This window comes from Rana temporaria, chromosome 5, assembly GCF_905171775.1.
Source record: "Rana temporaria chromosome 5, aRanTem1.1, whole genome shotgun sequence".
NCBI lineage: Eukaryota > Metazoa > Chordata > Amphibia > Anura > Ranidae > Rana > Rana temporaria.
In genome coordinates this window covers 397,575,644-397,598,150 of record NC_053493.1, presented here as the reverse complement: position 1 = coordinate 397,598,150, position 22,507 = coordinate 397,575,644, and the positions used below count along the sequence as shown (strand labels likewise).

Here is a 22,507-nt window from a genome sequence, read left to right as displayed (position 1 = left end):
GTTCATTTCGTTGACTCAAATATTTTCGTTTACAAAATTAACACTATTTTAGTCGCCTAAAATACAACTAAGACCATAGAGATGACTAAAATTAAAATGGCGATTCAGCCAAATAACTATCGTATTTTCCGGTGTATAAGGCGACCGGGCGTATAAGACGACCCCCTAATTTTACAGTTTTTTAAGGTTTTTTGCCTGTACTCACCGTATAAGACGACCCCCCTTTGGATGCTTCCGACGCTTCATATTTCTACCTTCTGGAGCCATATTCTTCTTGCTGGAGCTGGAGCCAATCATGGCGAGCGATGTGTTCTATTATTGAATGAATGAATGAATGAAAAACTTATAAAGCGCGGCGCATGCGAACTGAATCGCTTCTGGGCGCTACTTGAATACAAAGCCTGCTTGGATTGGCAGAGGCTGCAACATCATCAGCCCACGCCTCTCTGACTCTCAAAGCCAATCCGTGCAGACTACTATATGTAGCCTGCTCGGATTGGCAGAGGTTGTAACTCCAATCTGAGCAAGCTCTGTATTCATTTGAATACAATCGCTCACCGGGATTGGCTAAGCAGTATATACTGTATGTAACCAAAGCTGACCCGGTGTATAAGACGACCCCTACTTTTTGGCCAGTTTTTTTAAGTGTAAAAGGTAGTCTTATACGCCAGCAAATACAGTAAATAAAACTAAATTGAAATTTGATGTCAAAACACTGCACTACCACATAAGAATAAATGGGGGTTGTACAGGTTCGCTGTTAAAACAAATAACAAACAGGGTATACTTATCTCCTCTGTGCAAGGGTTTTGCACACAGTTGCCCCGATTCTCCTCTTCTGGGTTCCCCAAAGAATTCCCTTAATTTTCAGGGATTTCCTCTCACTTCCTGTTTGGCTACAGGACAGAAAGTGAAGGGAAATCTCCACAATGGTACACTGATGGCGAACAAAAAAAATTGAGTTATAATTCACCCTCGCTCTATCCAAAATGAAAAAGTTTTCCCTATAGTTCTACTTTAACACTGGTTACTGCATGTTACAGTATTGTGTGGTGTGAATGGACCCTTTTTGTTTCATGGCCCCATCTACAGGTAATGACCAGCTGGAAAAATGTAATATTGAAAAATGTTTTTAAAAATTCAGACCAAATGTAAAAGACTGGGAAGTCAGCTATGTAGTAGTGCTTCTTAGGCTGGCCATTCACAGTTCCAATCTCAGCCAGTTCATCTGCCCGAGAATCGAATCGTGTGTGGGCAGGCTGAATGTACCAAGGTGATCAATCAACTTGGGTATAAGCAGCCTGCCGGATTCACTTACAATTAGATCTGCACTATTAATCGTTAAAAAATCGAAATGGCAATCTTTTTCCCTTCCCGATCTTCAAAACCGCATTTAACGATTCTTTCTAACAAGTGCAGAGAGTTCTCACAGCTGGGACAAAAAAAATCCAGGCAGCCTGGCAAGTTTTATCACAACTGGCAAAGTATCTTTTTGTTCTTTCATCAAAGTTCTTTCAACGTAAAGTTAGCCCAATTCTTTTTTGTATAATGTGAAAGATGATGTTACACCGTGAGAATCGTGATCTTTATTCTAAACAAAAAAATTTAGATTCTCATTTTAACCAAAATCGTGCAGCTTTAATTACAATTCTCACTAGTGTCTGCTATAGTTGCTAGCAATAATCGCTGTCTTCGCCCTGTGGTGAAGGCTTCCCCCCGCCCTCACCAGGAGCAGACCATTGCTCGGCAGGAGGGATTTCCCTGTCAGCGCTGTCTGTATTGATGGGGGAATCCTGCAAATTTCGTTCTTGCGACCCCTGATTGCAGGAACGAAATTTGCACGGTCTATGTCCTGCCTTAGATTGCATTAAGGAGACTCATGTCAGTGGGTGGAAGGATTGCAAACTGCCGTAATTATGAACTGCAGGCAGCTATACAGACAAAACATTTAAAGCAATGTCTTGGCTCACAGCTAAGCCCCATCTCCACGTTATTATTAACCCATAACTATCATGATTATCCTCCCAGGCCAATCGGTGGCTGAAGGGGACAGGCAGGCTTCAGCAAAATTAAAGATTGCCAAAGTTTTGCCTTTGAAAATGGCCTGACTTTCAGCCATGACGGGAAGGTTTTGGGAGGCTGCTACAGAACTGTGCACTCTACATCAGGCAGTAGTATCTATGCCTCTATTCCCTCCAGTGGCAGAAGAAATTTTCCCTTGATTACATTTAATTTCTAATAGACCTTTTTTTTAATATATATTCTGATTGCAGGGAGTACAAGAGTCGGTTTACAAACGAAGAGACGGTATCTTTCTGCTTGAGAGTGATGGTGGGGGTGATCATCCTCTACGACCATGTTCATCCTGTGGGAGCCTTCGCCAAAACATCAAAGATCGATGTAAGTTTGTTCTTGTAGAATATTAAACACTAGAGAGCCTTCTCCCTCCTCGGGAAATGCATTAGCACCAGCCGCCCTGCCCGTCGCTTCCATTAGCCAAACACTCAGTCAGCAGGAAAGTTTGAAAGACTTTCTCAAGCATCAGGAGACCTGATATAAAATGACAGACTAAGCAGCTTTAATGTCTAAACAGAGTGCAGTTTTTAGACTCCGGGCATGTGGTGGGCGCACAGTGGCAACGGCTAAAAGGGCTTTTAGGAAACGCTGATCTTGGACATAAGTTCCTTGTTGTGGGAACTGGGGCAGCAGTTTTTGATGATTGCGTTCAGTCACCTGATCAAAAGTCAAATCGCACCTTTTATCACTTCTCTACCCATCTGCTGCCTGACCAGTTAAATTCTTTCTTTTTCTTACCTTTTTGGATGCATCAAATATCTACTTCACAGCTAAGGTCTTAAAGCAGCATTTCCCCTTAATTTACTGCTGTCTCCTTTGATAATTGGTTAAGTGAGCCAGCTATGATGATTCATTCTTGGGCTTGTCTATTCTTTAAAGGAACCTGTCGCCTTGCCCATTCAGGGCACAGTAATCTGACATGCCTGCTTTTACATGGGCACACCATAGATGATTTGATTTTCTTTCCTGCAATTTCCCCATCAACACTGTCAGTGTTGATAAGGGAATGCCTTCTGCAACGCTATTGTGTTCTGCCAGTGGGGATGGTAGCCTTCCCAGACGACAGAACACAATGATTACTGCTAGAGGCTATAGCCATAGGCATTAATTGAGAGACAAAAATACGTCAGGCTGGTTGTACTGAAGTATATCAATGGATCTAATCTCGGCCAGTCCTTGCTAAGATTCAATCTATTTATAGCCGGCTTTAGCTCTGTTGACCCCCTTGCACTTTGTCTGTTGGAGCCCTCAGAATACCAAGGACCTCTGGGTATGGGGTGGCATCTGACATTCTCCAATTTCTCCAAGGATGCATTTCTCGGTGCCTGAGTGCCCCCCCTTGAGGCCCTGTAGGAGCAATGGGCAGCAGCGCTATTAACCCTTTTTAGGCCGTTAGCGGGGGTTAAAATACCCCCCCCGGGCAAAAAATAGCAGCGCCTTTCTGCCAATGCCTGGCGCTGCTCAGTGTGAAAGTGCCCTTAGAGTTCAAATGTATTTGTTTATACTAAAAAACACCAACATGTCTTTAAGGTTAGATAATACTTTTGTCTGACCCCTGAAGCATGTTGGAATTTATCTTTTATTTTTTATTTTTATTTTCAGTATAAACAAATTAATCTGGACTTCTTTTATCCTTTAGTCTGGCATTCCTTCCATTAGAGCATTTGGTGTTTTTTTTTTTTTTTTTTTTTACTGATAACCCGCTGGGGTATCTGCTGGAGGGGTATCCTTGCCTGTTAGCAGGCTAACCTCAGCCAGTTAGCGCTCCAAATGTTTTTGTCCACTCACTATTTTGTATAAACCCATATCAAAGTCCCAGCTCCTCTTGAGTATTTTTTTTTTTTCTTCTTCTTCATTGAAGTTGGCCGAGTAAGTCATGAGTTGGATGTCAGCAACTAGAAAACTTTGGAGGTCTTTTCAGTTGGCCCTCTATTCTAGTGTCCAATTTAAGAGGTCGTCTAAAGTTGTCCACTTGCTGACCTCTTGCTGATGACCTACTCTACCTAGTAACTCCTGAGTGTACATCTCAGTATCAAATAAGCCCCAAGTTTGGAGGAATGTAAACTACCCAGAGGGTTAAGCAAACTGACAGCTCAGATCGGAGTCACTGTACATAACAATCCAATGTTAGTACAGCGATCTCCCCTTGTTTTGCTTGTGTTCTTACAGGGGGACGGCTCCTTGCCAGAACATTTCAGGCAGCGATCAGCCATTGGCTGAGAACGCTGATCGGGAGACAGTCGGCAGACCTTTTTCGGCCATGAGCCTTTGACAGAAGCCGTCCCAACAGCTGGCTTCTGTCGGACCACGTGCCATACTCACGGGCCATACTCACGGGCCAACATTGAACCGGCCATTGTATACTTGGCTTTAGACCCCTTTCACACAGAGTGGATCTGCTTTGTTTAGCAGGAAATCTTTCTGCTGAGCAGAGCGAGCTGATGACGGTTCCGCGTCCGCTCAGTTTATGTAGAGCGGACGCGGACTGAGCCCCCTCTAGTCTGTGGGGGGACTACCTCCGATCCACCTACATGGAAGAAAACGGATCCTATTTTGTGTGTTTTTGGCAGACCAGATCGGAGGTAGGAAGGTGTAAACTGAAACACCCGGTCTATAGAGAATACATGGACCATCTAATCAAATCCGCCTGAAAAACTGATGGACCTAAACAGATGGGCCTTACACCCAAGAAAAAGTAGAGAAACAGCTTGTCGTTTGCATGAGGTCAGGCTGATGAAAAATTCTGCTGTCTATATTTCAGGATCCGCTGACCATTTTGAAATGCAAAGTGTTCCAGTTTCCAAATATTCTTTTTTTTCCCCCGTAAGTTTATTAATAAGATCCCATCCTCTCCAATCTTTCCCACTTAGAACTAGTCAGGCTGTAGTGACCCAATGCCTCTGTGTATAACCCACAGATAAATCCAACCAAACATACAAATGCCATGCAGATAGCTTTCTTAGTTGGTATTGAACCCAGGACCCCTACCTTACCATAAGTTATTGTAATGTGAACCATTTTGGCATCAAAACCACGTGTTAAAGAGGTTAATGTTTTTTTTTTTTGCTTTGTGTTCCAGATGAAAGGCTGTATCAAGGTTCTCAAGGAACAGCCCCCCAACAGTGTAGAAGGTCTCCTTAATGCTCTCAGGTACAGTACGCTGCACTGGTTATGAGATATGTGTGCTCTGAGAACTTGCAATCCCTTTGTTCCATGACCGGATGCCAGTAACCTGGAACTGACGACCGTCCTCTCTTCATGCACCAGTGTCTGCAAAGGGCAAATCACGATAATATATGTCCATGTGTAAATCGTAAGAGTGCCCCCACCGTGACTGCTCATCGCCTGGTGGTAGTGGGAGTGTCACCTGAGCCTTCCCACTGTCTCTTTCCCAAGACCCCCTCAGCCATTGATGTGAAGCATCTGGTGTATAAATGAGCTGGGAAGTAATGAGGCGTGATTCCACCACTGAGAGCAGCGTAGTGTGTTTACAAGTGGTAACTTATCACAGGCTCTGTGCATGTACCAGATACAGGAAAATACACCACTGCTGAAATTCTATTTTATTGGCAGTCTGTAATGAAATGTAGACGTTTTACTATATTTTACTGATTGGTAAAGAAAAACAGAGAATACCTTTAGCCCTGGTTCACACTGGTGTGATTTGTCATGCGAATTGACCGTTCTAAATCGCATGAAAAGTTGCACCCCTATTGCTGGCAATGGAAACGTTTAAATTGTTACGGCTCAGAAAAATCTTCCTGCATTACTTTTTTGGAATTTAGTTGCAACTTGCATAGACTTTCTGTCGGCAGAATGGCACGGCTGGGCACATCAACGTATATGTACGTTGCCCTTTAAGCTCAGCTGTGGGGTCGTGGGCGTGCACCCGCGGCACGCTCCCACGACCTGGTCCAAAGCTCTGTGACCGGGACCTGCGGACCCGATCGCCGCTGGAGTCCCGCCATCGGTCCCCGGAGCTGAAGAACGGGGAGAGCTGTATGTAAACACAGCTTCCCCATTCTTCACTGTGGCGGCTTCATCGATCGTGTGAACCCTTTTATTAGGGAGACACAATCGATGACGTCACACCTACAGCCACACCCCCCTACAGTTGTAAACACACTTCAGGTCCCACATAATCCCATCAGCGCCCCCTTGTGGTTAACTCCCGAACAGCAACTGTCATTTCCACAGTAAACAATGCATTTTAAGTCCCAAAAATGTGTCAAAATTGTCCGAAGTGTCCGCCATAATGTCGACGGTCACGAAAAAAATCGCTGATCGCCGCCATTAGTAGTAAAAAAAAAAAATGTTTATAAAAATGCAATAAAACTATCCCCTATTTTGTAAACGCTATAAATTTTGCGCAAACCAATCGATAAGCACTTATTGCAATGTTTTTTTACCAAAAATAGGTAGAAGTATACGTATCGGCCTAAACTGAGGAAAATATATTTTTGGGGGATATTTATTATAGCAAAAAGTAAAAAATACAGGCATATCCCACTTTTAAGTACACAATAGGACCAGAGCATGTATGTAAAACGAAAATGTACTTAAAGTGAAACAATACCTTTTTTAACTTCTAGGGTATAGTGGGGGATCAGGAGCTGTAGTTAAGGTCTCAGGGGCTGTATTGGGGGTGTCGGGGGCACACTGGAACAGAGCGGGCCATGCTCTCTGAGCTTCAGCTTCTTCTACTGCGGCTGCAAAATGTCTGTACAGTACTTGTAAGGCACTTTACATACACTCGCGGGTATGTCCTTACTCGCGAGTGTATGTAAAGTGAGTGTACTTAAAGCGGGGTATGCCTTGTATTGAATTTTTTTCAAAATTGTCGCTCTATTTTTGTTTATAGCGCAAAAAATAAAAACCACAGAGGTGATCAAATACCACCAAAAGAAAGCTCTATTTGTGGGGAAAAAAAGGACGCCAATTTTGTTTGGGAGCCACGTCGCACGACCGTGCAATTGTCAGTTAAAGCGACGCAGTGCCGAATCGCTGCATTTTGGTCCGAGGCTTAAGTGGTTAAGTGAACTCGCAAGCCGCAATGAAATCAGAGGGGCAAATCACACTGATTTGGCGTTTTGAAAATGCACTGAATTATTGCGATTTCTAAGCCGCACTGTGAACCAAGGCTTAGATTGCCTTCCAGAGTGGGGGAGTTTTAGCATTCTCATAATTACGTAAAAACAATAACAATTCCCTTTCCATTTTTGACTTTTAGTTAACCTGCATTCATAGTTTAAAATCTGGTCTCTGTTGTTATTCTCCAGGTACACAACGAAACATTTGAATGACGAATCTACCTCGAAGCAAATCAAGGCGATGCTGCAATAACGGTGGTGAAGCCGTGCACAAATCCTGCTGTGGACATAAGACAGTATTCCGCAATGACTAAGACGTTCCAGTTTTTAGTGGTTGCGATGACCATTTCTGCCCAGCCCCCCCCCTCCCATCCCTCCACTGCTGCTGTCTGTCATCTGCCTTTTCTTTACCCTCCTTTTTAATCCTTGTTCTTGTTCTTCTTCTTACATAAGCTCCATCTTCATTTTTGTGCCAAAATCAATGAGAAAAAAAAAAAAAAACCCTGGGAGGCAGTTTAAACATTTTCAAAATGGCCGTTTCATTGGCAGCTATTTCTGCGTTGCGTTAAGTTTTTCCTCTGTGTTGGGGGAAGATTCTGTGACTTGAACTTAATATTTTTAAACTTATTTTTTTTTTTTTTCCTCTGCCAGAAAAAAAAATTTAACTAATATTTAATATTGCTTAAACTGCATGGCGAAACTGCCGATTTCTACTGTTTAAAGAAAAAAAAAGTTTTTTTTTTTTTTATTATTGTTTCGGCTTTTTTTTTTCTCACGTGCAGCCAAGAAAAAAAAATGAACAGAGGTGTTTAAATTAACTGTTGTACAAAAAATGGTACCCAGCACAATGTTTTTTTTTCTTTCTGAATTAGAAACAGGAAACTTTTTAGGTTGCATTTTGACTCATTTTTGTAAGGATGTATGTTGTATGTTTAATTCTTTGAAGACTAACATAAATAATGTGATGTGTGCGTATCAGAATTACGTATGCATGTTTATGTCAAATGGATGGCTGTTAAAATAATAAAAATCAGCTTTCATTTTTCTAAGTGTGGCCTGGTATGTAATTCTACTTAAAGTGAACCTAAACCGAAAAAGTGAACCTTCGCCTTTTTCTAGGGGACATGCAAACGTTTTAATTTGTCTGAAAAGTATCCTGAAATAAATCTTCTGAAAACAGCAAAGCACTTCCGGTTTATCCACAGCAATGGATCATCTAAGGGAGTGTTGTCTTGGCTAGTCTCTGGAGACTTGGTGATGCCACTCTGTGCTGCTTATTGTTCTTGCTGGAGAGGAAGTTTTACTTCAGAACCTGCAGTGCAAGGATCTCCCTGACTCTTTACTGTGTGTAATATGGATTTCCTCCACCTCTCCTGCGTCTTCTTTTCTACTCTACCAGACATCAGGTAAGAGCTGTGATAAGTGTAAGCTCTGCCTCTACTAAGATGGCTGGCTCTATACATAGACACAGTGCAGAACAAGGCAGTAATGAAAAAAGATCTACTACAGAGAGCCTGCAGGCGATACTAGTGACTAGTAGAGCTGCGCCATTCTGGCCAAAATGAGAATCACAGCTTTTTTGAATAAAAATCACGATTCTCGCGGCGTAAAATCTTTCCCATTATACAAAAAATATTTGGGCTAACTTTACTGGTTATTTTTGATTTTCTTTAATTAAACTAATAAAAAAAATGCATTTGAAAGGCCACCGCGCAAATACAGTGTGACATAAAATATTGCAACAACAACCATTTTATTCTCTAGGGTCGCTACCTAAATATATAGAATGTTTGGGGGTTCGAAGTAATTTTCTAGCAAAAAAATAATAATTTTAACTTGAAAACAAAAAATGTCAGAAAAAGGTTTAGTGTTTCAGTGGTTAAACTTTCCCAATTTACGTACAGAACTCTATTCCTTTGATGTAAAAGACACATTTTTACAATGTTTAGGCCGGGTTCACACTGGTGCGACAAACGCTCTGACATTGGGAGCTTATGTCGCATGACGTGTGGAAATCAATGATTTCCTGTGGGAGCCGTCTCAACTGGTCCGACTTTGAAAATGCTCCCTGCACTACTTTGGTCTGATTTTGATCCTGCTTTAGCCCATTAAATATCACTAAAGTTGGATCAAATTCAGATGGCCATCTTGCATGGTCCGACTTTGGCATGTGCCTTGTGCTCTGATGATCTTGAGGGGGGGACTCCACACCAAATTTTAAATAAAAAAACATCATGCCCCCCCCCCCCCCTTTCAAGAGCAAACCAGGCCCTTCGGTCTGATATGGATCTTAAGGAGAACCCCCTACGGCGAAAAAAACAGCGTGGGTGTTCCCCCAAAATCCATACCAGACCCTTAACCGAGCGAGCGCTGCTCCTGAACCGTACCAGGCCGCATTCCCTCAACATAGCAGTGTCGGTGCTTTGGGGCAGGGCGGCCCCCCCACCCCAAAGCACCTTGTCTCCATGTTGATGAGGACAAGGGCCTCTTCCCAACAACCCTGGCTGTTGTTGAATCTGCGGGCGGGGGCTTAGGGTGGACTTCTCCTTTTAAACCTAGAAGGTTCCTGCAAGGTCTATCATTGGATGTAGGATACAAGCAAGCAGTCACTTCAAGCGCTATGGGGTCCTCTGTGGTTAGATGCAAGCTGAACAGTAGCAATCCTAAATGCTAGGCGGATGCAGCCCTCCTCAGACGAGGCGATCGTTAAAGTGAAACTGCAAAAACAAATGAACAAGAAGGCACACACACCTAGTGCATTGTTGAAAACATTGATTTAGTAATAAAGCACTGCTACAAATTAATACTCACATAGTAGCAACTTGTAAAAAGCCAATCAACCACAAGATGCATCTTTGCATGTTGCTAGTTTGTTAGTATTCATTTGTGGCAGTTTATTTTATCACAAAATAAATGCTTTTGGCAATGCGCTAGGTGCATGCACTTTCTTGTTATTTGTTTTTGTAGTTTCACATTGAATGTAGAATATATACTTCACTTGTTGAGCGTCTAGAGGTGTTCACCAGAAACTTTTTTGTGGGGCAAATGCTCTCCTTCCTGAAGTTGGATCTGGAGTATTTAATCCTTAGCACCATCGAGGGTCACATCTCTGTTCTATCATTTCTTTTTCAGAGACTGTTGGCCTTTCACTCCTTGATCAAGATCTTTGTGCAGCGGGTCTCCCATGTGGTTCCCCTGTCAGTTCCCTTGTGACTCCATGGGATTTGAATAAAGTTCGCTCTTCAGAACACACTATTTGAACCAATTAGATGTATTCCTCTTTATTCTTATCTCTAATGTTGCTTTCCCTGTAGCTATCACCTCTGTGAGGTCAGGGTCTGAAGTAGAGACCTTATTGTGCAAAGAACCCTTTTTGATCTGGCACAGGTAAAAGAAGGTGTTGAGGCCCAGCCATTCCTTGTCTAATGTGCTCGCTGTTTTTCACCTTAACCAAAACCATTTGGTTGGTATTTTGAGACTAGGTTAGTGATGTACCTGGGGCAGAGTTGTGGAGGGCTTTGTAAGTTGTTAGTATCTAAAATTGAATTTGTTGGGTGAGCGGAAGCCAATGGAGGGATTGGCAGAGAGGGGTGGAGGACACTGAACGGTTGGTAAGGTGGATGAGTCTGGCAGCAGCATTCATGATGGATTAAAGGGGGGGATAGCCTATGTAAGGGTAAGTCAATGAGGAGGGAGTTGCAGTAGTCGAGACGAGAAATAACCAGGGAGTGATTTGGAAGCTTTGTGGTTTCATTGGTTAGGAAGAGGAGTATCTTGGAGGTGTTGGGAAGGTTGAGGTGCCAAGCTTTGGACAGTGAACGGATGTGGTGCTGAAAGGATAGTTCAGAGTGCAGGATTTCACCTAGAACCTTGGCGTGCATTTTACCATGTGGACGTCTGTCTCATCTGATGTCAGCTTAAGGCAAGGGTCTTTAAACTACGGCCCTCCAGGTGTTCAGGAACTACAATTCCCATCATGCCTAGTCATGTCTGTGAATGTCAGAGTTTTACAATGCCTCATGGGATTTTTTAGCTCCGCAACAGCTGGAGGCCATAGTTTGAGGATCCCTGGCTTAAGGCATAAGATCCTTTAGGTTGCTCTCTGAGCTACAGGCAGACTCGGTTTCCTTTTATTACTTTGTTTGCCGTGTTGCCCACCCCTCAGCTGGACAGTGTTCAAAAGTCCCAAAGGTTCAAGACTTCCTGTGCCCCTCCAAAGGGTGAGAAAGAAAATGTAGTTTTTGTATTCACCATAAAATCCTTTTCTTGGAGTCCATTGAGAGAGACAGGTCATAACCCTATGTTCTTACAATCTTGCTTTCGGTACTGCTTTGCTTCAAAACTGAGGTATTACCATAGTCTAGGGCAGTGTTTCCCAACTCCAGTCCTCAAGGCACACCAACAGGTCATGTTTTCAGGATTTCCCTCAGATGAAACGGCTGTGGTAATTACTAAGGCAGTGAAACTGATCAAATCACCTGTGCAAAATAATGGAAAGCCTGAAAACATGACCTGTTGGTGTGCCTTGAGGACTGGAGTTGGGAAACACTGGTCTAGGGGGTTATCTTGGGCCTAAAGTTTGTTTGCCATTGCCCAGGCTGAAGGCTTCTTGTGTCCCTCAATGGACTCCAAGCAAAAGATTTCAGTGGGAACTGTCACTAATTTCAAAAAAACGTTTAGATGGGCATCTTAATAAACAAAATATGCAGGGATATGGGAAGTGGTATAGACATAAACATACATACACCCACACAGGTTGAACTAGATGCACTGGAGTCTTTAAGCTTACCAACAATGAAATTATGGTGAGTATAGGAATCCAAATTTCATGAAAAAATGCAGCAGTTTGTCATACACAATGCATTAGCAAACAAAATGTCATCCTTTCAGTTTATATCTACTCTAACCACTTGGCCAGCGGCTGCCCGCATTTTACGGTGGGCGAGAGGCTTGTACATGCACAATCACGTTCCTGTATGTTGGCATTGTCTTCTGAGTTCAAGACATTCTTGATAAAAAAAATCTGCTGCCATCTACCAGGATGATGAAACGAGGGAGGACATTTCAGAAAGACAATGATCCCAAACACTAAGCCAAGGAAACTCTCAATTGTTTTTTAAAGAAAGAAAATAAAGCTGCTACCGTGTTTCCCCGAAAATAAAGCCCGGGTCTTATATTAATTTTGGCAACAAAAGACACAGTGGGGCTTATTTTCGGGGTAGGTCTTACCATGTAATGTGCTGTCTTCTCTCTCCCTCCCTGCCTGACAGGAATCCCCAGTGTGAACCAAGTTAAAATGCTTGTAATATCCTATAATCCACTCTATTACAGTATTATATAATGTACAATGTGCGTGTTTCTGTAATAAAATTGTGCCAAATACCTTCATTATAGCGCCGCTCTGTGCTTCTGTGACCGACTGGAGCTCTCTTCCACGCATTTATATTACAGAAACACACACATTGTATTCTACTGTAATAGAGTGGATTATAGGATTTTACAAGCATTTTAAACTAGGGCTTATTTTCAGGGTAGGGCTTATATTGCAGCTTATTTTCGGGGTAGGTCTTATTTTTGGGGAAACACGGTAGCTAATTTTAATTTAGAAGGGAGAGAAAAACAAACCTTATGTTTTGCTTCCTTTTACCACTTAAACCCCGGACCTTTAGGCAGCTAAATGCCCAGGCCAGGTTTTGCGATTCGGCACGGCGTCGCTTTAACAGACAATTGCGCGGTCGTGCGACGTGGCTCCCAAACAAAATTGGCGTCCTTTTTTCCCCACAAATAGAGCTTTCTTTTGGTGGTATTTGATCACCTCTGCGGTTTTTATTTTTTGCGCTATAAACAAAAACAGAGCGACAATTTTTAATTTTCCTCAGTTTAGGCCGATACGTATTCTTCTACCTATTTTTGGTAAAAAAAATCGCCATAGGCGTTTATCGATTGGTTTGCGCAAAATGTATTTACAAAATAGGGGATAGTTTTATTATTTATTTTTTACTACTAATGGCGGCGATCAGCGATTTTTTTTCGTGACTGCGACATTATGGCGGACACTTCGGACAATTTTGACACATTTTTGGGACTATTGGCATTTTTATAGCGATCAGTGCTATAAAAATGCATTGGATTACTATAAAAATGCCACTGGCAGTGAAGGGGTTAACACTAGGGCGGGGAAGGGGTTAAAAAATGCATTTAAAATGCATTGTTTATTGTGAAAATGACAGTTGCAGTTTGGGAGTTAACCACATGGGGCGCTGTAGGAGTTAGGGTTCACCTAGTGTGTGTTTACAACTGTAGGGGGGTGTGGCTGTAGGTCTGACGTCATCGATCGAGTCTCCCTATAAAAGGGATCACTCGATCGATGCAGGCGCCACAGTGAAGCACGGGGAAGCAGTGTTTACATACGGCTCTCCCCATTCTTCAGCTCCAGGGAGCTATCGCGAGGGGGCGGCTAGAAACGAATACCCGGGCCCTCGTCCCGGATCGCTCCCCGCGGGTTACCGACCGCCGCATGTACCGGGGGGGGTCCCGATCGGACCCCCGACCCGCGGAAAGGCAGGGACGTACATGTACGCCCATATGCCTGTACAAGCCATTCTGTGGACGTATATGTACATGCGGCGGGCGTTAACTGGTTAAAATGCAAGGTCCTCTGCTCATTACATTAGGCCTCCCTCGTATCAAACTTATGGCTGTAAAAAAAAATATATATGATATTTACGTACTTTCAGCTTCTGCCCATGGCACCCAGGATAGAGTAAAGCCTCATACACACGATCAGATTTTCAGATGACCGTTCGTCTGTTTTTTTGTGGCATGCTAGTCTCATGTCGTACAACAAAATTTTAACTTAAGCAGTGATGTAACGTGTTGAATAGTTTTGTATGTGTTCTTTCGTTTCTGAGCATGTAGTCTTGCTCTTACGTTTTTTTTTCGGACGTAAACTGTACTGATTAAACGAAAATCAGACGTTAAGTACGGCAAAAATTTTATAGTCTGCACATCCAGCTTTTGTCGGACAAAAAAACGTAATAGTCTGCCAAAAGCACCGTACTATCGATCAGAAAATTGGCAGATCGTTCGTCGGATGAAATTTTACTTCCGATTTTCGTATCGTGTGTACGGGCTTTAACGCCACAATCCTTCCGACAAGATCCTGGGAAAAAGTAAGGTACCAATTCTCATCAGATGAGGCTCCTGCATTGTGTTGGAGCATCATCTCATGTGATTTAGGATACTCAATGTTCCCAAGATCTCTCTAGAATGATCACAAGATTACCTTTCCTGTGCTTATTCAGAAAGTATTGTATATTTTCCAACTTTTTTCCCCCCACCGTTTTTTACAGTTTCTTTTTTTTTTTTTTACTGCCGTCCTATACAATTTGCTATGAGGGAGGCCTGATGTAATGAGCTAGTGATCCCACCTTTGCCGCCTTGCATTGTCTGTTTGAAAACTGCCAGAGTAGCCCCCCTTTTTTTTTTAAGACCCAAAAGCTGATATGTTGCTAACCACTTGCCGACCGGCTCACGAACATTTATGTCGGCAACCTGGTTTGTTACCGCAAAACGACGTACCGGTACGTCTGCCCCTTTAAGAGCCATAGCAGACGTGCGCCCGCTGCATTGCTGGGGGACCAAATGCGCGTGGTTGGCGGGCGCGATCGCCGCCTGCCATTGCGTGCACGAGTGCCAGAACGGGGATTTGTGTGTGTAAACACACAAATCATTGTTCTGACAGGGGAGACGAGACACATCTGCTGTTTATAGTAATTAGAAACAACGATATGTCTCCTCCCTCAGTCAGTCTCGTCCCCCTACAGCAGGGGTGGGGAACCTTTTTTCTGCCAAGGGCCATTTGGATTTTTGTAACATCATTCGGGGGCCGTACAAAATGATCAACTGAAAAATTAGCCTGTTAAAGCGGGGATTAAACGTGTCCCCCCCCCCCCCCCCCCCTGCATCACTGGACCCCTTTACATTACACAGCACCCTGCATCACTGGACCCCTTTACATTACACAGCACCTTGCACCTCTGGACCCCTTTACATTACACAGCACCCTGCATCACTGGACCCCTTTACATTACACAGCACCTTGCACCTCTGGACCCCTTTACATTACACAGCACCCTGCATCACTGGACCCCTTTACATTACACAGCACCTTGCACCTCTGGACCCCTTTACATTACACAGCACCCTGCATCACTGGACCCCTTTACATTACACAGCACCCTGCATCACTGGACCCCTTTACATTACACAGCACCCTGCATCACTGGACCCCTTTACATTACACAGCACCCTGCATCACTGGACCCCTTTATATTACACAGCACCCTGCATCACTGGACCCCTTTACATTACACAGCATCCTGTACCTCTGGACCCCTTTATATTACACAGCACCCTGCATCACTGGACCCCTATTACATTACACAGCACCCTGCATCACTGGCCCCCTTTACATTACACAGCACCCTGCACTGTGCAGGACAATAATACATGAGTTACCATGACCATTGACCAGTGCAGGACATTTACCTAGGGTTGCCACCTGTACGGGATTGACCCGGACAGTACGGGGTTTGAATCATGTGTCCGTGTCTCCTTCCGCCTTCTACCCGGACACATGATTCAAACTGTACTGTGGCTTAGCTGGTGGAGGAACACTAGTAGTTAAAGTTGGTAGGGGAAAGTTCTTATCCTTATACAGCAGTTCCGACAATTTAATCTGAGCCCCAATGTCCTATTCTATACAGATACACTGAGTAATGTAATTGCCGGGATCAGCAGCACAAGGATTACTCTTCAGGGACTATTTGATGATTTTCGGGCTCAGGCGGAGTAATCCTTGTGCAGAGGTTCTCGGCAATTACATTACTCAGCCAGGGTATCTGTATAGAACTGTCGGGACTCAGAACTGCTGAATAAAGATAAGAACTTTCCTCTAATGACATTGTGATTTTTTTTTTAATATGCAGCATGGGGGGAGGGGGTAAATGTCCTGCACTGGTCATGGTAACTCACAGTGCAGGACATTAATACATGAGTTACTATGACCAGTGCAACTGTGTAGGTAGGACATTTACCCCCTCCCCCCACCGCCATGCTGAATATTAAAAAAATCACAGACAGTCATCACCGTTAATAATCTTCAGACTGCATACAGAATGATGCAGTCTGAGGATTATTAACTTTGATGACTGTCTGTGATTTTTTTAATATGCAGCATAGCGGCGGGGGGAGGGGGGGTAAATGTCCCGCACAGTGCACAGGACATTAATACATAAGTTACCATGACCAGTGCAGGACATTTAACCCCCCCCCCCCCCACATGCTGCATATTAAAAAGAGCATATTCATCATATTTACATTTAATATTTTTCAAATGTAAATATGATGAATATGATCTTTTTAATATGCAGCATGTGGGGGGGGGGGGTTAAATGTCCTGCACTGGTCATGGTAACTTATGTATTAATGTCCTGTGCACTGTGCGGGACATTTACCCCCCCTCCCCCCGCCGCTATGCTGCATATTAAAAAAATACACCGTATGTCATGATGCCGTCAGCATAATATTTATGGCTTACTTGCTGCTTAGAAATGGTTCCTCGTCGGTGGCGCTGGCTCGTCCTTTTTAAGCTCCTCCCATCAGTGCCATCCCAGCCAGCCTTGAATGAGAATCCCCGCCCGCTGTGAGTGACGTCACGCCGCCTGGACGGGCGCCGCCGCCGGGCGGGGCTGTAAACGAAGGGGAGCAGCTCATCAGCTGCAGTACAATGATCCTATTGGCTGGAGGCTGGCGCTGGCTAACAGGGACGGGCCGCAGGAGCGGAGTAAATGTATTGCTAAACACACGGACAATGAATGAATGATCGCCATGATCATTCATTCATTGTCAGTGCATTTAGCAATACATTTACTCCGCTCCATAGTGACAATCGGCGGCGCTGTTTTACGATCCCATGGGGGGCCGGATGGAATGATCTCGCGGGCCGCAAGCGGCCCGTGGGCCGCAGGTTCCCCACCCCTGCCCTACAGTAAGAAACACTCATGAGGGAACACATTTAACCCCTTGATTGCCCCCTAGTGTTAACCCCTTACCTGCCAGTGACATTTACACAGTAATCGTGCATTTTTTTTTTTTTTTTTTAGCTCTGGTTGCTGTATAAATGTCAATGGTCCCAAAAATGTGTCAAAAGTGTCCAATCTGTCCTCCGAAAAATCGCAGATCGCCGCCATTACTAGTAAACAAATAAATAAAAATGCCATAAATCTTTTCCAGAGTTTGTAGACGCTATAACTTTTGTGCAAACCAATCAATATACGCTTATTGTTTTTTTTTTTTTTCTATCAAAAATATGTAGAAGTATTCTACATATTTATATCAATATGGCCTAAACTGATGAAGAAATTTGTTTGTTTTTTGTTTTTTTATTTGGGGATATTTTATTATAGCAAAAAGTAAAATATATATATATATTTAAAATATAAAATATTGCTTTTTTTTCCAAATTCTGTCTTTTTTATTGCTTATAGTGCAAAAAATAAAAACCGGAGAGGTGATCAAATATCACCAAAAGAAAGCTCTATTTGTGGGGAAAAAAAGACGTTTTTTTTTAGTACACCGCCGCACGACCGCGCAATTGTCAGTTAAAGCGACGCAGTGCTGAATCGCACAAAATGGCCTGGTCATTAACCGCTTAAGGATCGCCTCCTGCACATTTACGTCGGCAGAATGGCACGGCTGGGCACATGCACGTACAGGTATGTCCTCTGCTAGTGCCCAGCCGTGGGGTCGCGGGCCCGCGACCCGGTCCGAAGCTCCGGGACCCGCGGACCTGATCGCTGCTGGAGTCCCACGATCGGTCCCCGGAGCTGAAGAACGGGTAGAGCTGTGTGTAAACACAGCTTCCCCCGTTCTTCACTGTGGCGGCGTCATCCATCGTGTGATCCCTTTTATAGGGATACACAATCGATGATGTCACACCTACAGCCACACCCCCCTACAGTTAGAAACACATATTAGGTCATATATAACCCCTTCAGCGCCCCCTTGTGGTTAACTCCCAAACTGCAATTGTCATTTTCACAGTAAACAATGCATTTTTTGCTGTGAAAATGACAATGGTCCCAAAAATTGCCCGAAGTGTCCGCCATAATGTCACAGTCACGAAAAAAAAATCGCTGATCGCCGTAGTAGTAAAAAAAAAAAATAATAATAAAAATGCAATAAAACTATCCCCTATTTTGTAAACGTTATAAATTTTGCGCAAACCAATCAATAAACGCTTATTGCGATTTTTTTTTTTTTTACCAAAAATAGGTAGAATACGTATCGGCTTAAACTGAGGAAATTTTTTTTTTATATATATATTTTTGGGGGATATTTATTATAGCAAAAAGTAAAAAATATTGCATTTTTTTCAAAATTGTCGCTCTATTTTTGTTTATAGCGCAAAAAATAAAAACCGCAGAGGTGATCAAATAGCACCAAAAGAAAGCTCTATTTGTGGGAAAAAAAGGACGCCAATTTTGTTTGGGAGCCACGACGCACGAACCCCGCAATTGTCTTTTAAAGCGACGCAGTGCCGAATCGCAAAACCTGGCCGGGTCCTTTAGCTGCCTAAAGGTCCGGGTCTTAAGTGGTTAAGGAGGCAAGTCTTCCGGTCTGTAAGTGGCTAATAGTTAAATCGCACGGCAGCACAAGATTAAAATCGCTCGTGTAGTTCAGCCCTGACGCCTGCTTCAAGGAAGATTTTTATGTTCATCTCTTTTTGTCAATTTCCAACACCTCTCCAGGCCCCAGCACAATGCCAAGCAACATTATATAAGCAGCATCCCATAAACTTGCAAGTCAGGAAGGCCGTGCTCCATGTAAGCCCTCTCTATGTATGGTCACAGTGAGCAGCCAGTCACGCTATGTACCAGTAGGAATGTACAAGCAGCACTTGGCTCAGGGACAAGAGGCTCCTCAGTGCTCCAACAGCTGCATAGCACTGTGTAATTCTGGCTCTTCAACCCTACTGTCCCTCAGTATGTCCTCCCAGCCCAGAGACAGGAATGTGTGAGATCGGGGGCCCTCAGCCTCATCAGTCGGGGCCTTCAGAGTTTAAATCTTTCCTGGAACTAACACTCCCAACAGCATCATGTTAATGACATCCATTAGGAGCTTTCTTTGTGCACCTTTTTGCTCTGTGTAATGAAATAGCTTTTTTTTTTTTGTTTCAAACATTTTATTAAAGTTAAAATAGGAATACAATTAATTTACGTATACATACACGGGGTTTTACAATAAATATTGAACATAAAATAACAGAAATATGGAGGTAGACAATATATTATCATTGTCATCATATATTCAAGCATCAGAATATCAAATAGAATGAGATTACAAAGCACAAACAGAAAAATCATACATTACTACATTAGTGTCTTGAAGATATAAAGCACAGACAAATCTGAAAATACAGGATAATTCAATCCGAGCTTCCTGATGTGAATGAAGCGATAAAACAAAAAATGATAATAGAGACTCCCATATAGAGTAGTCTCAAAAATATGGGTGGAACATAGTACATAGCAAAAGTGTTTAGAGAATCAAAATAAAGGAATGTAAAGATTTCAAAGGGAAAACCTAAAAATGCGTAGGCAAGCGCTCAAATTGAGCGGTAAATGGAATATGTTGGGTTCTAATCCCTGTAGGTGATCTATGTCAATGAAATGCGTCGCTTTAACAGACAATTGCGCGGTCCTGCGACGTGGCTCCCAAACAAAATTGGCGTCCTTTTTTCCCCACAAATACAGCTTTCTTTTGGTGGTATTTGATCACCTCTGCGGTTTTTATTTTTTGCGCTATAAACAAAAATAGAGCGACAATTTTGTAATAAATATCGCCCAAAAACATATCTAACAATTTTTTTCCCTCAGTTAAAGCCGATACGTATTCTTCTACATATTTTTAGTAAAAAAAATCGCAATAAGCGTTTATCGATTGGTTTGCGCAAAATTTATAGCGTTTACAAAATAGGGGATAGTTTTATTGCATTTTTATTTTTTTTATTTTTTTTACTACTAATGGAGGCGATCAGCGATTTTTTTCGTGACTGCGACATTATGGCAGACACTTCGGACAATTTTGACACATTTTTGGGACCATTGTCCTTTTCACAGCAAAAAATGCATTTAAATTGCATTCTTTATTGTGAAAATGACAGTTGCAGTTTGGGAGTTAACCACAGGGGGCGCTGAACATTTTAGGCTTCACCTAGTGTGTGTTTACAACAGTAGGGGGGTGTGGCTGTAGGTCTGACATCATTGATTGTGTCTCCCCTATAAAGGGGATGACACGATTGATGCGCCGCCACAGTGAAGCACGGGGAAGCCGTGGTTACATACGGCTCTCCCCGTTCTTCAGCTCCGGGGAGCGATCGCGACGGAGCGGCTATAAACGAATAGCCGCGCCGTCGTCCCGGATCGCTCCCCGAGGGAATCTGCCCGCCGCACGCAGGGGGGGGGGGGGGGTCCCGATCGGACCCCCCACCCGCGTCTTGGCAGGGACGTATATATACGTCCTTCTGCCTGTCCGTGCCATTGTGCGGATGTTACCGGTCCCAAAATATAGATTAAGGGAACCGATGATTGTAGACGTACTGATGTGATGTGATCATCTCGGCGGGTACTACAAAAATACACGAACAAGAGAATATATGACCATGCTTCTTTATGATGTGAAATGAGTTTCACTTTTACATAACAATACATACAGTTTTTTATAGTTACATGTTTATAATCGCTAACATAACAACAGTACAGATTGGACTGAAATACTTTAAAACATAGCTGCAACAATGAATACCATTATATTTTAATAAACATACATTTTCCTTCTATTTCGTGTTATAGACACTTATCTTTATCTCTATGGCACACTTTAGCTGTGTCACAATGAGAATTACACTGCATTGCTTATAAATATATACATTCTGAAGCAATTCTCTCTTTTGACCACTAGATGGCGCATCTTGCATAAATGAACAAGCAGTGTATAACCTGTCCATGTGGCTATTCATCTAATTTTAACATGTGGTTTCTAATATATGTAATTTTGCATAAATCAGGTTGAAATATACTCATATATAACAGTCTAGTGCTTGCAATAAACAGTTGCTCCGACCAGTACAATAGTCCTAGGGTTTTTCGCTATTTTCACTGCTCTCAACACATGCTGCTTTGAAAGTCTAATTACAACAAAACCATTGCACAAAATCTACTAAAACTTTCTCCTGCATCTGCTCTAGATGTTTAGGAATCTTTCTAGTACAGTTTAGTAAGAATGAGAAAGGTTTAAAGTACATACCTACAAAAATACACGAACAAGAGAATATATGACCATGCTTCTTTATGATGTGAAATGAGTTTCACTTAGTCACATGATGCATGTGGCCTTATATAGACTCTGTTCGGGTACCCTCTCTGCCATCTACTGGTTGTTTTATAGAATAGCAGGATATCAAAAAATAACAATAAAAATAAATGAATGTAGGCTATGGGGTGCCTGTTTTGTCTTTCAAGTGATACCCCAGCCCGTCACACTCTCCCCTCCTTTAGTTAATGGCTCCTGACATTACACTTAATTGTACTCTGAACTCTATTGAGTGATTTAAGAAACCCAAATAGGTACTTGCTGCCACCACGGAGCTATGTTAACTACCTGGTATGTCATGGGAGTAGCTAGCATTGTAGGAGTTTGTACGGTGTGAACCTGACTTGGTCTGTAGGTTGGCTGACCTAGTGTATCATATGTAAAGATCTCTTTAGACTTAGTTTGCCTGGTAGATCTTCTTACAGGAGTTGAGTCTTCTCCATCAACATCATTCTCTATTAGCATATCTTGGCTCACCGGTAAGTCTTGACTTAATGGGTGTAACTCTGCAGTGTCTAGTTCCACCATGTCTGAAGCCCAAACTTGGTCGCCAACTACTGTTCCATCATTTTGTTCTTGTTCAAGATTGGGTGTGGTAGTTGTAGGATAGAACTCTGGAGCAGAAATTCTTAATGGCGGTTTTTGTACATTTTGAGAGTTTTGTTGAGGCACAACGTGATCATGACTTTCTGTAGTCTCCGGTACATAAGAATAATACCATCCTTCATCATCGGAACCTTCCTTCTCCTGGTTCAGATCCATGCTAGTCTCTTTCCTGTTACTTGATTGTCTTTTGTTCATCGGAACTCTTGGAATGTGTCTTTCAATGGGTAGGTCATTTACTGGTAGTAACAGATTTCTGTGCAGTACTCGAATAGTCTTTTTACCACTTTCAGGCTGAATTT

General features: G+C 42.8%; 1 protein-coding gene across 9 annotated transcripts in view; it reads left to right on the top strand.

Annotated features, from left to right (window-relative positions):
• CYRIB (CYFIP related Rac1 interactor B) overlaps positions 1–8,215 on the top strand; it is a 211,357-nt gene extending 203,142 nt beyond the window's left edge. For all 9 annotated transcript variants that reach the window (XM_040354966.1, XM_040354967.1, XM_040354969.1 and 6 more), the window contains 3 exons: positions 2,274–2,400; positions 5,156–5,226; positions 7,356–8,215. In XM_040354966.1, coding sequence (XP_040210900.1) covers positions 2,274–2,400; positions 5,156–5,226; positions 7,356–7,419 — 262 coding nt within the window. In that variant the 3' untranslated portion in view covers positions 7,420–8,215. The remainder of the gene's footprint in view (positions 1–2,273; positions 2,401–5,155; positions 5,227–7,355) is intronic.
• Positions 8,216–22,507: the final 14,292 nt, after the last annotated feature.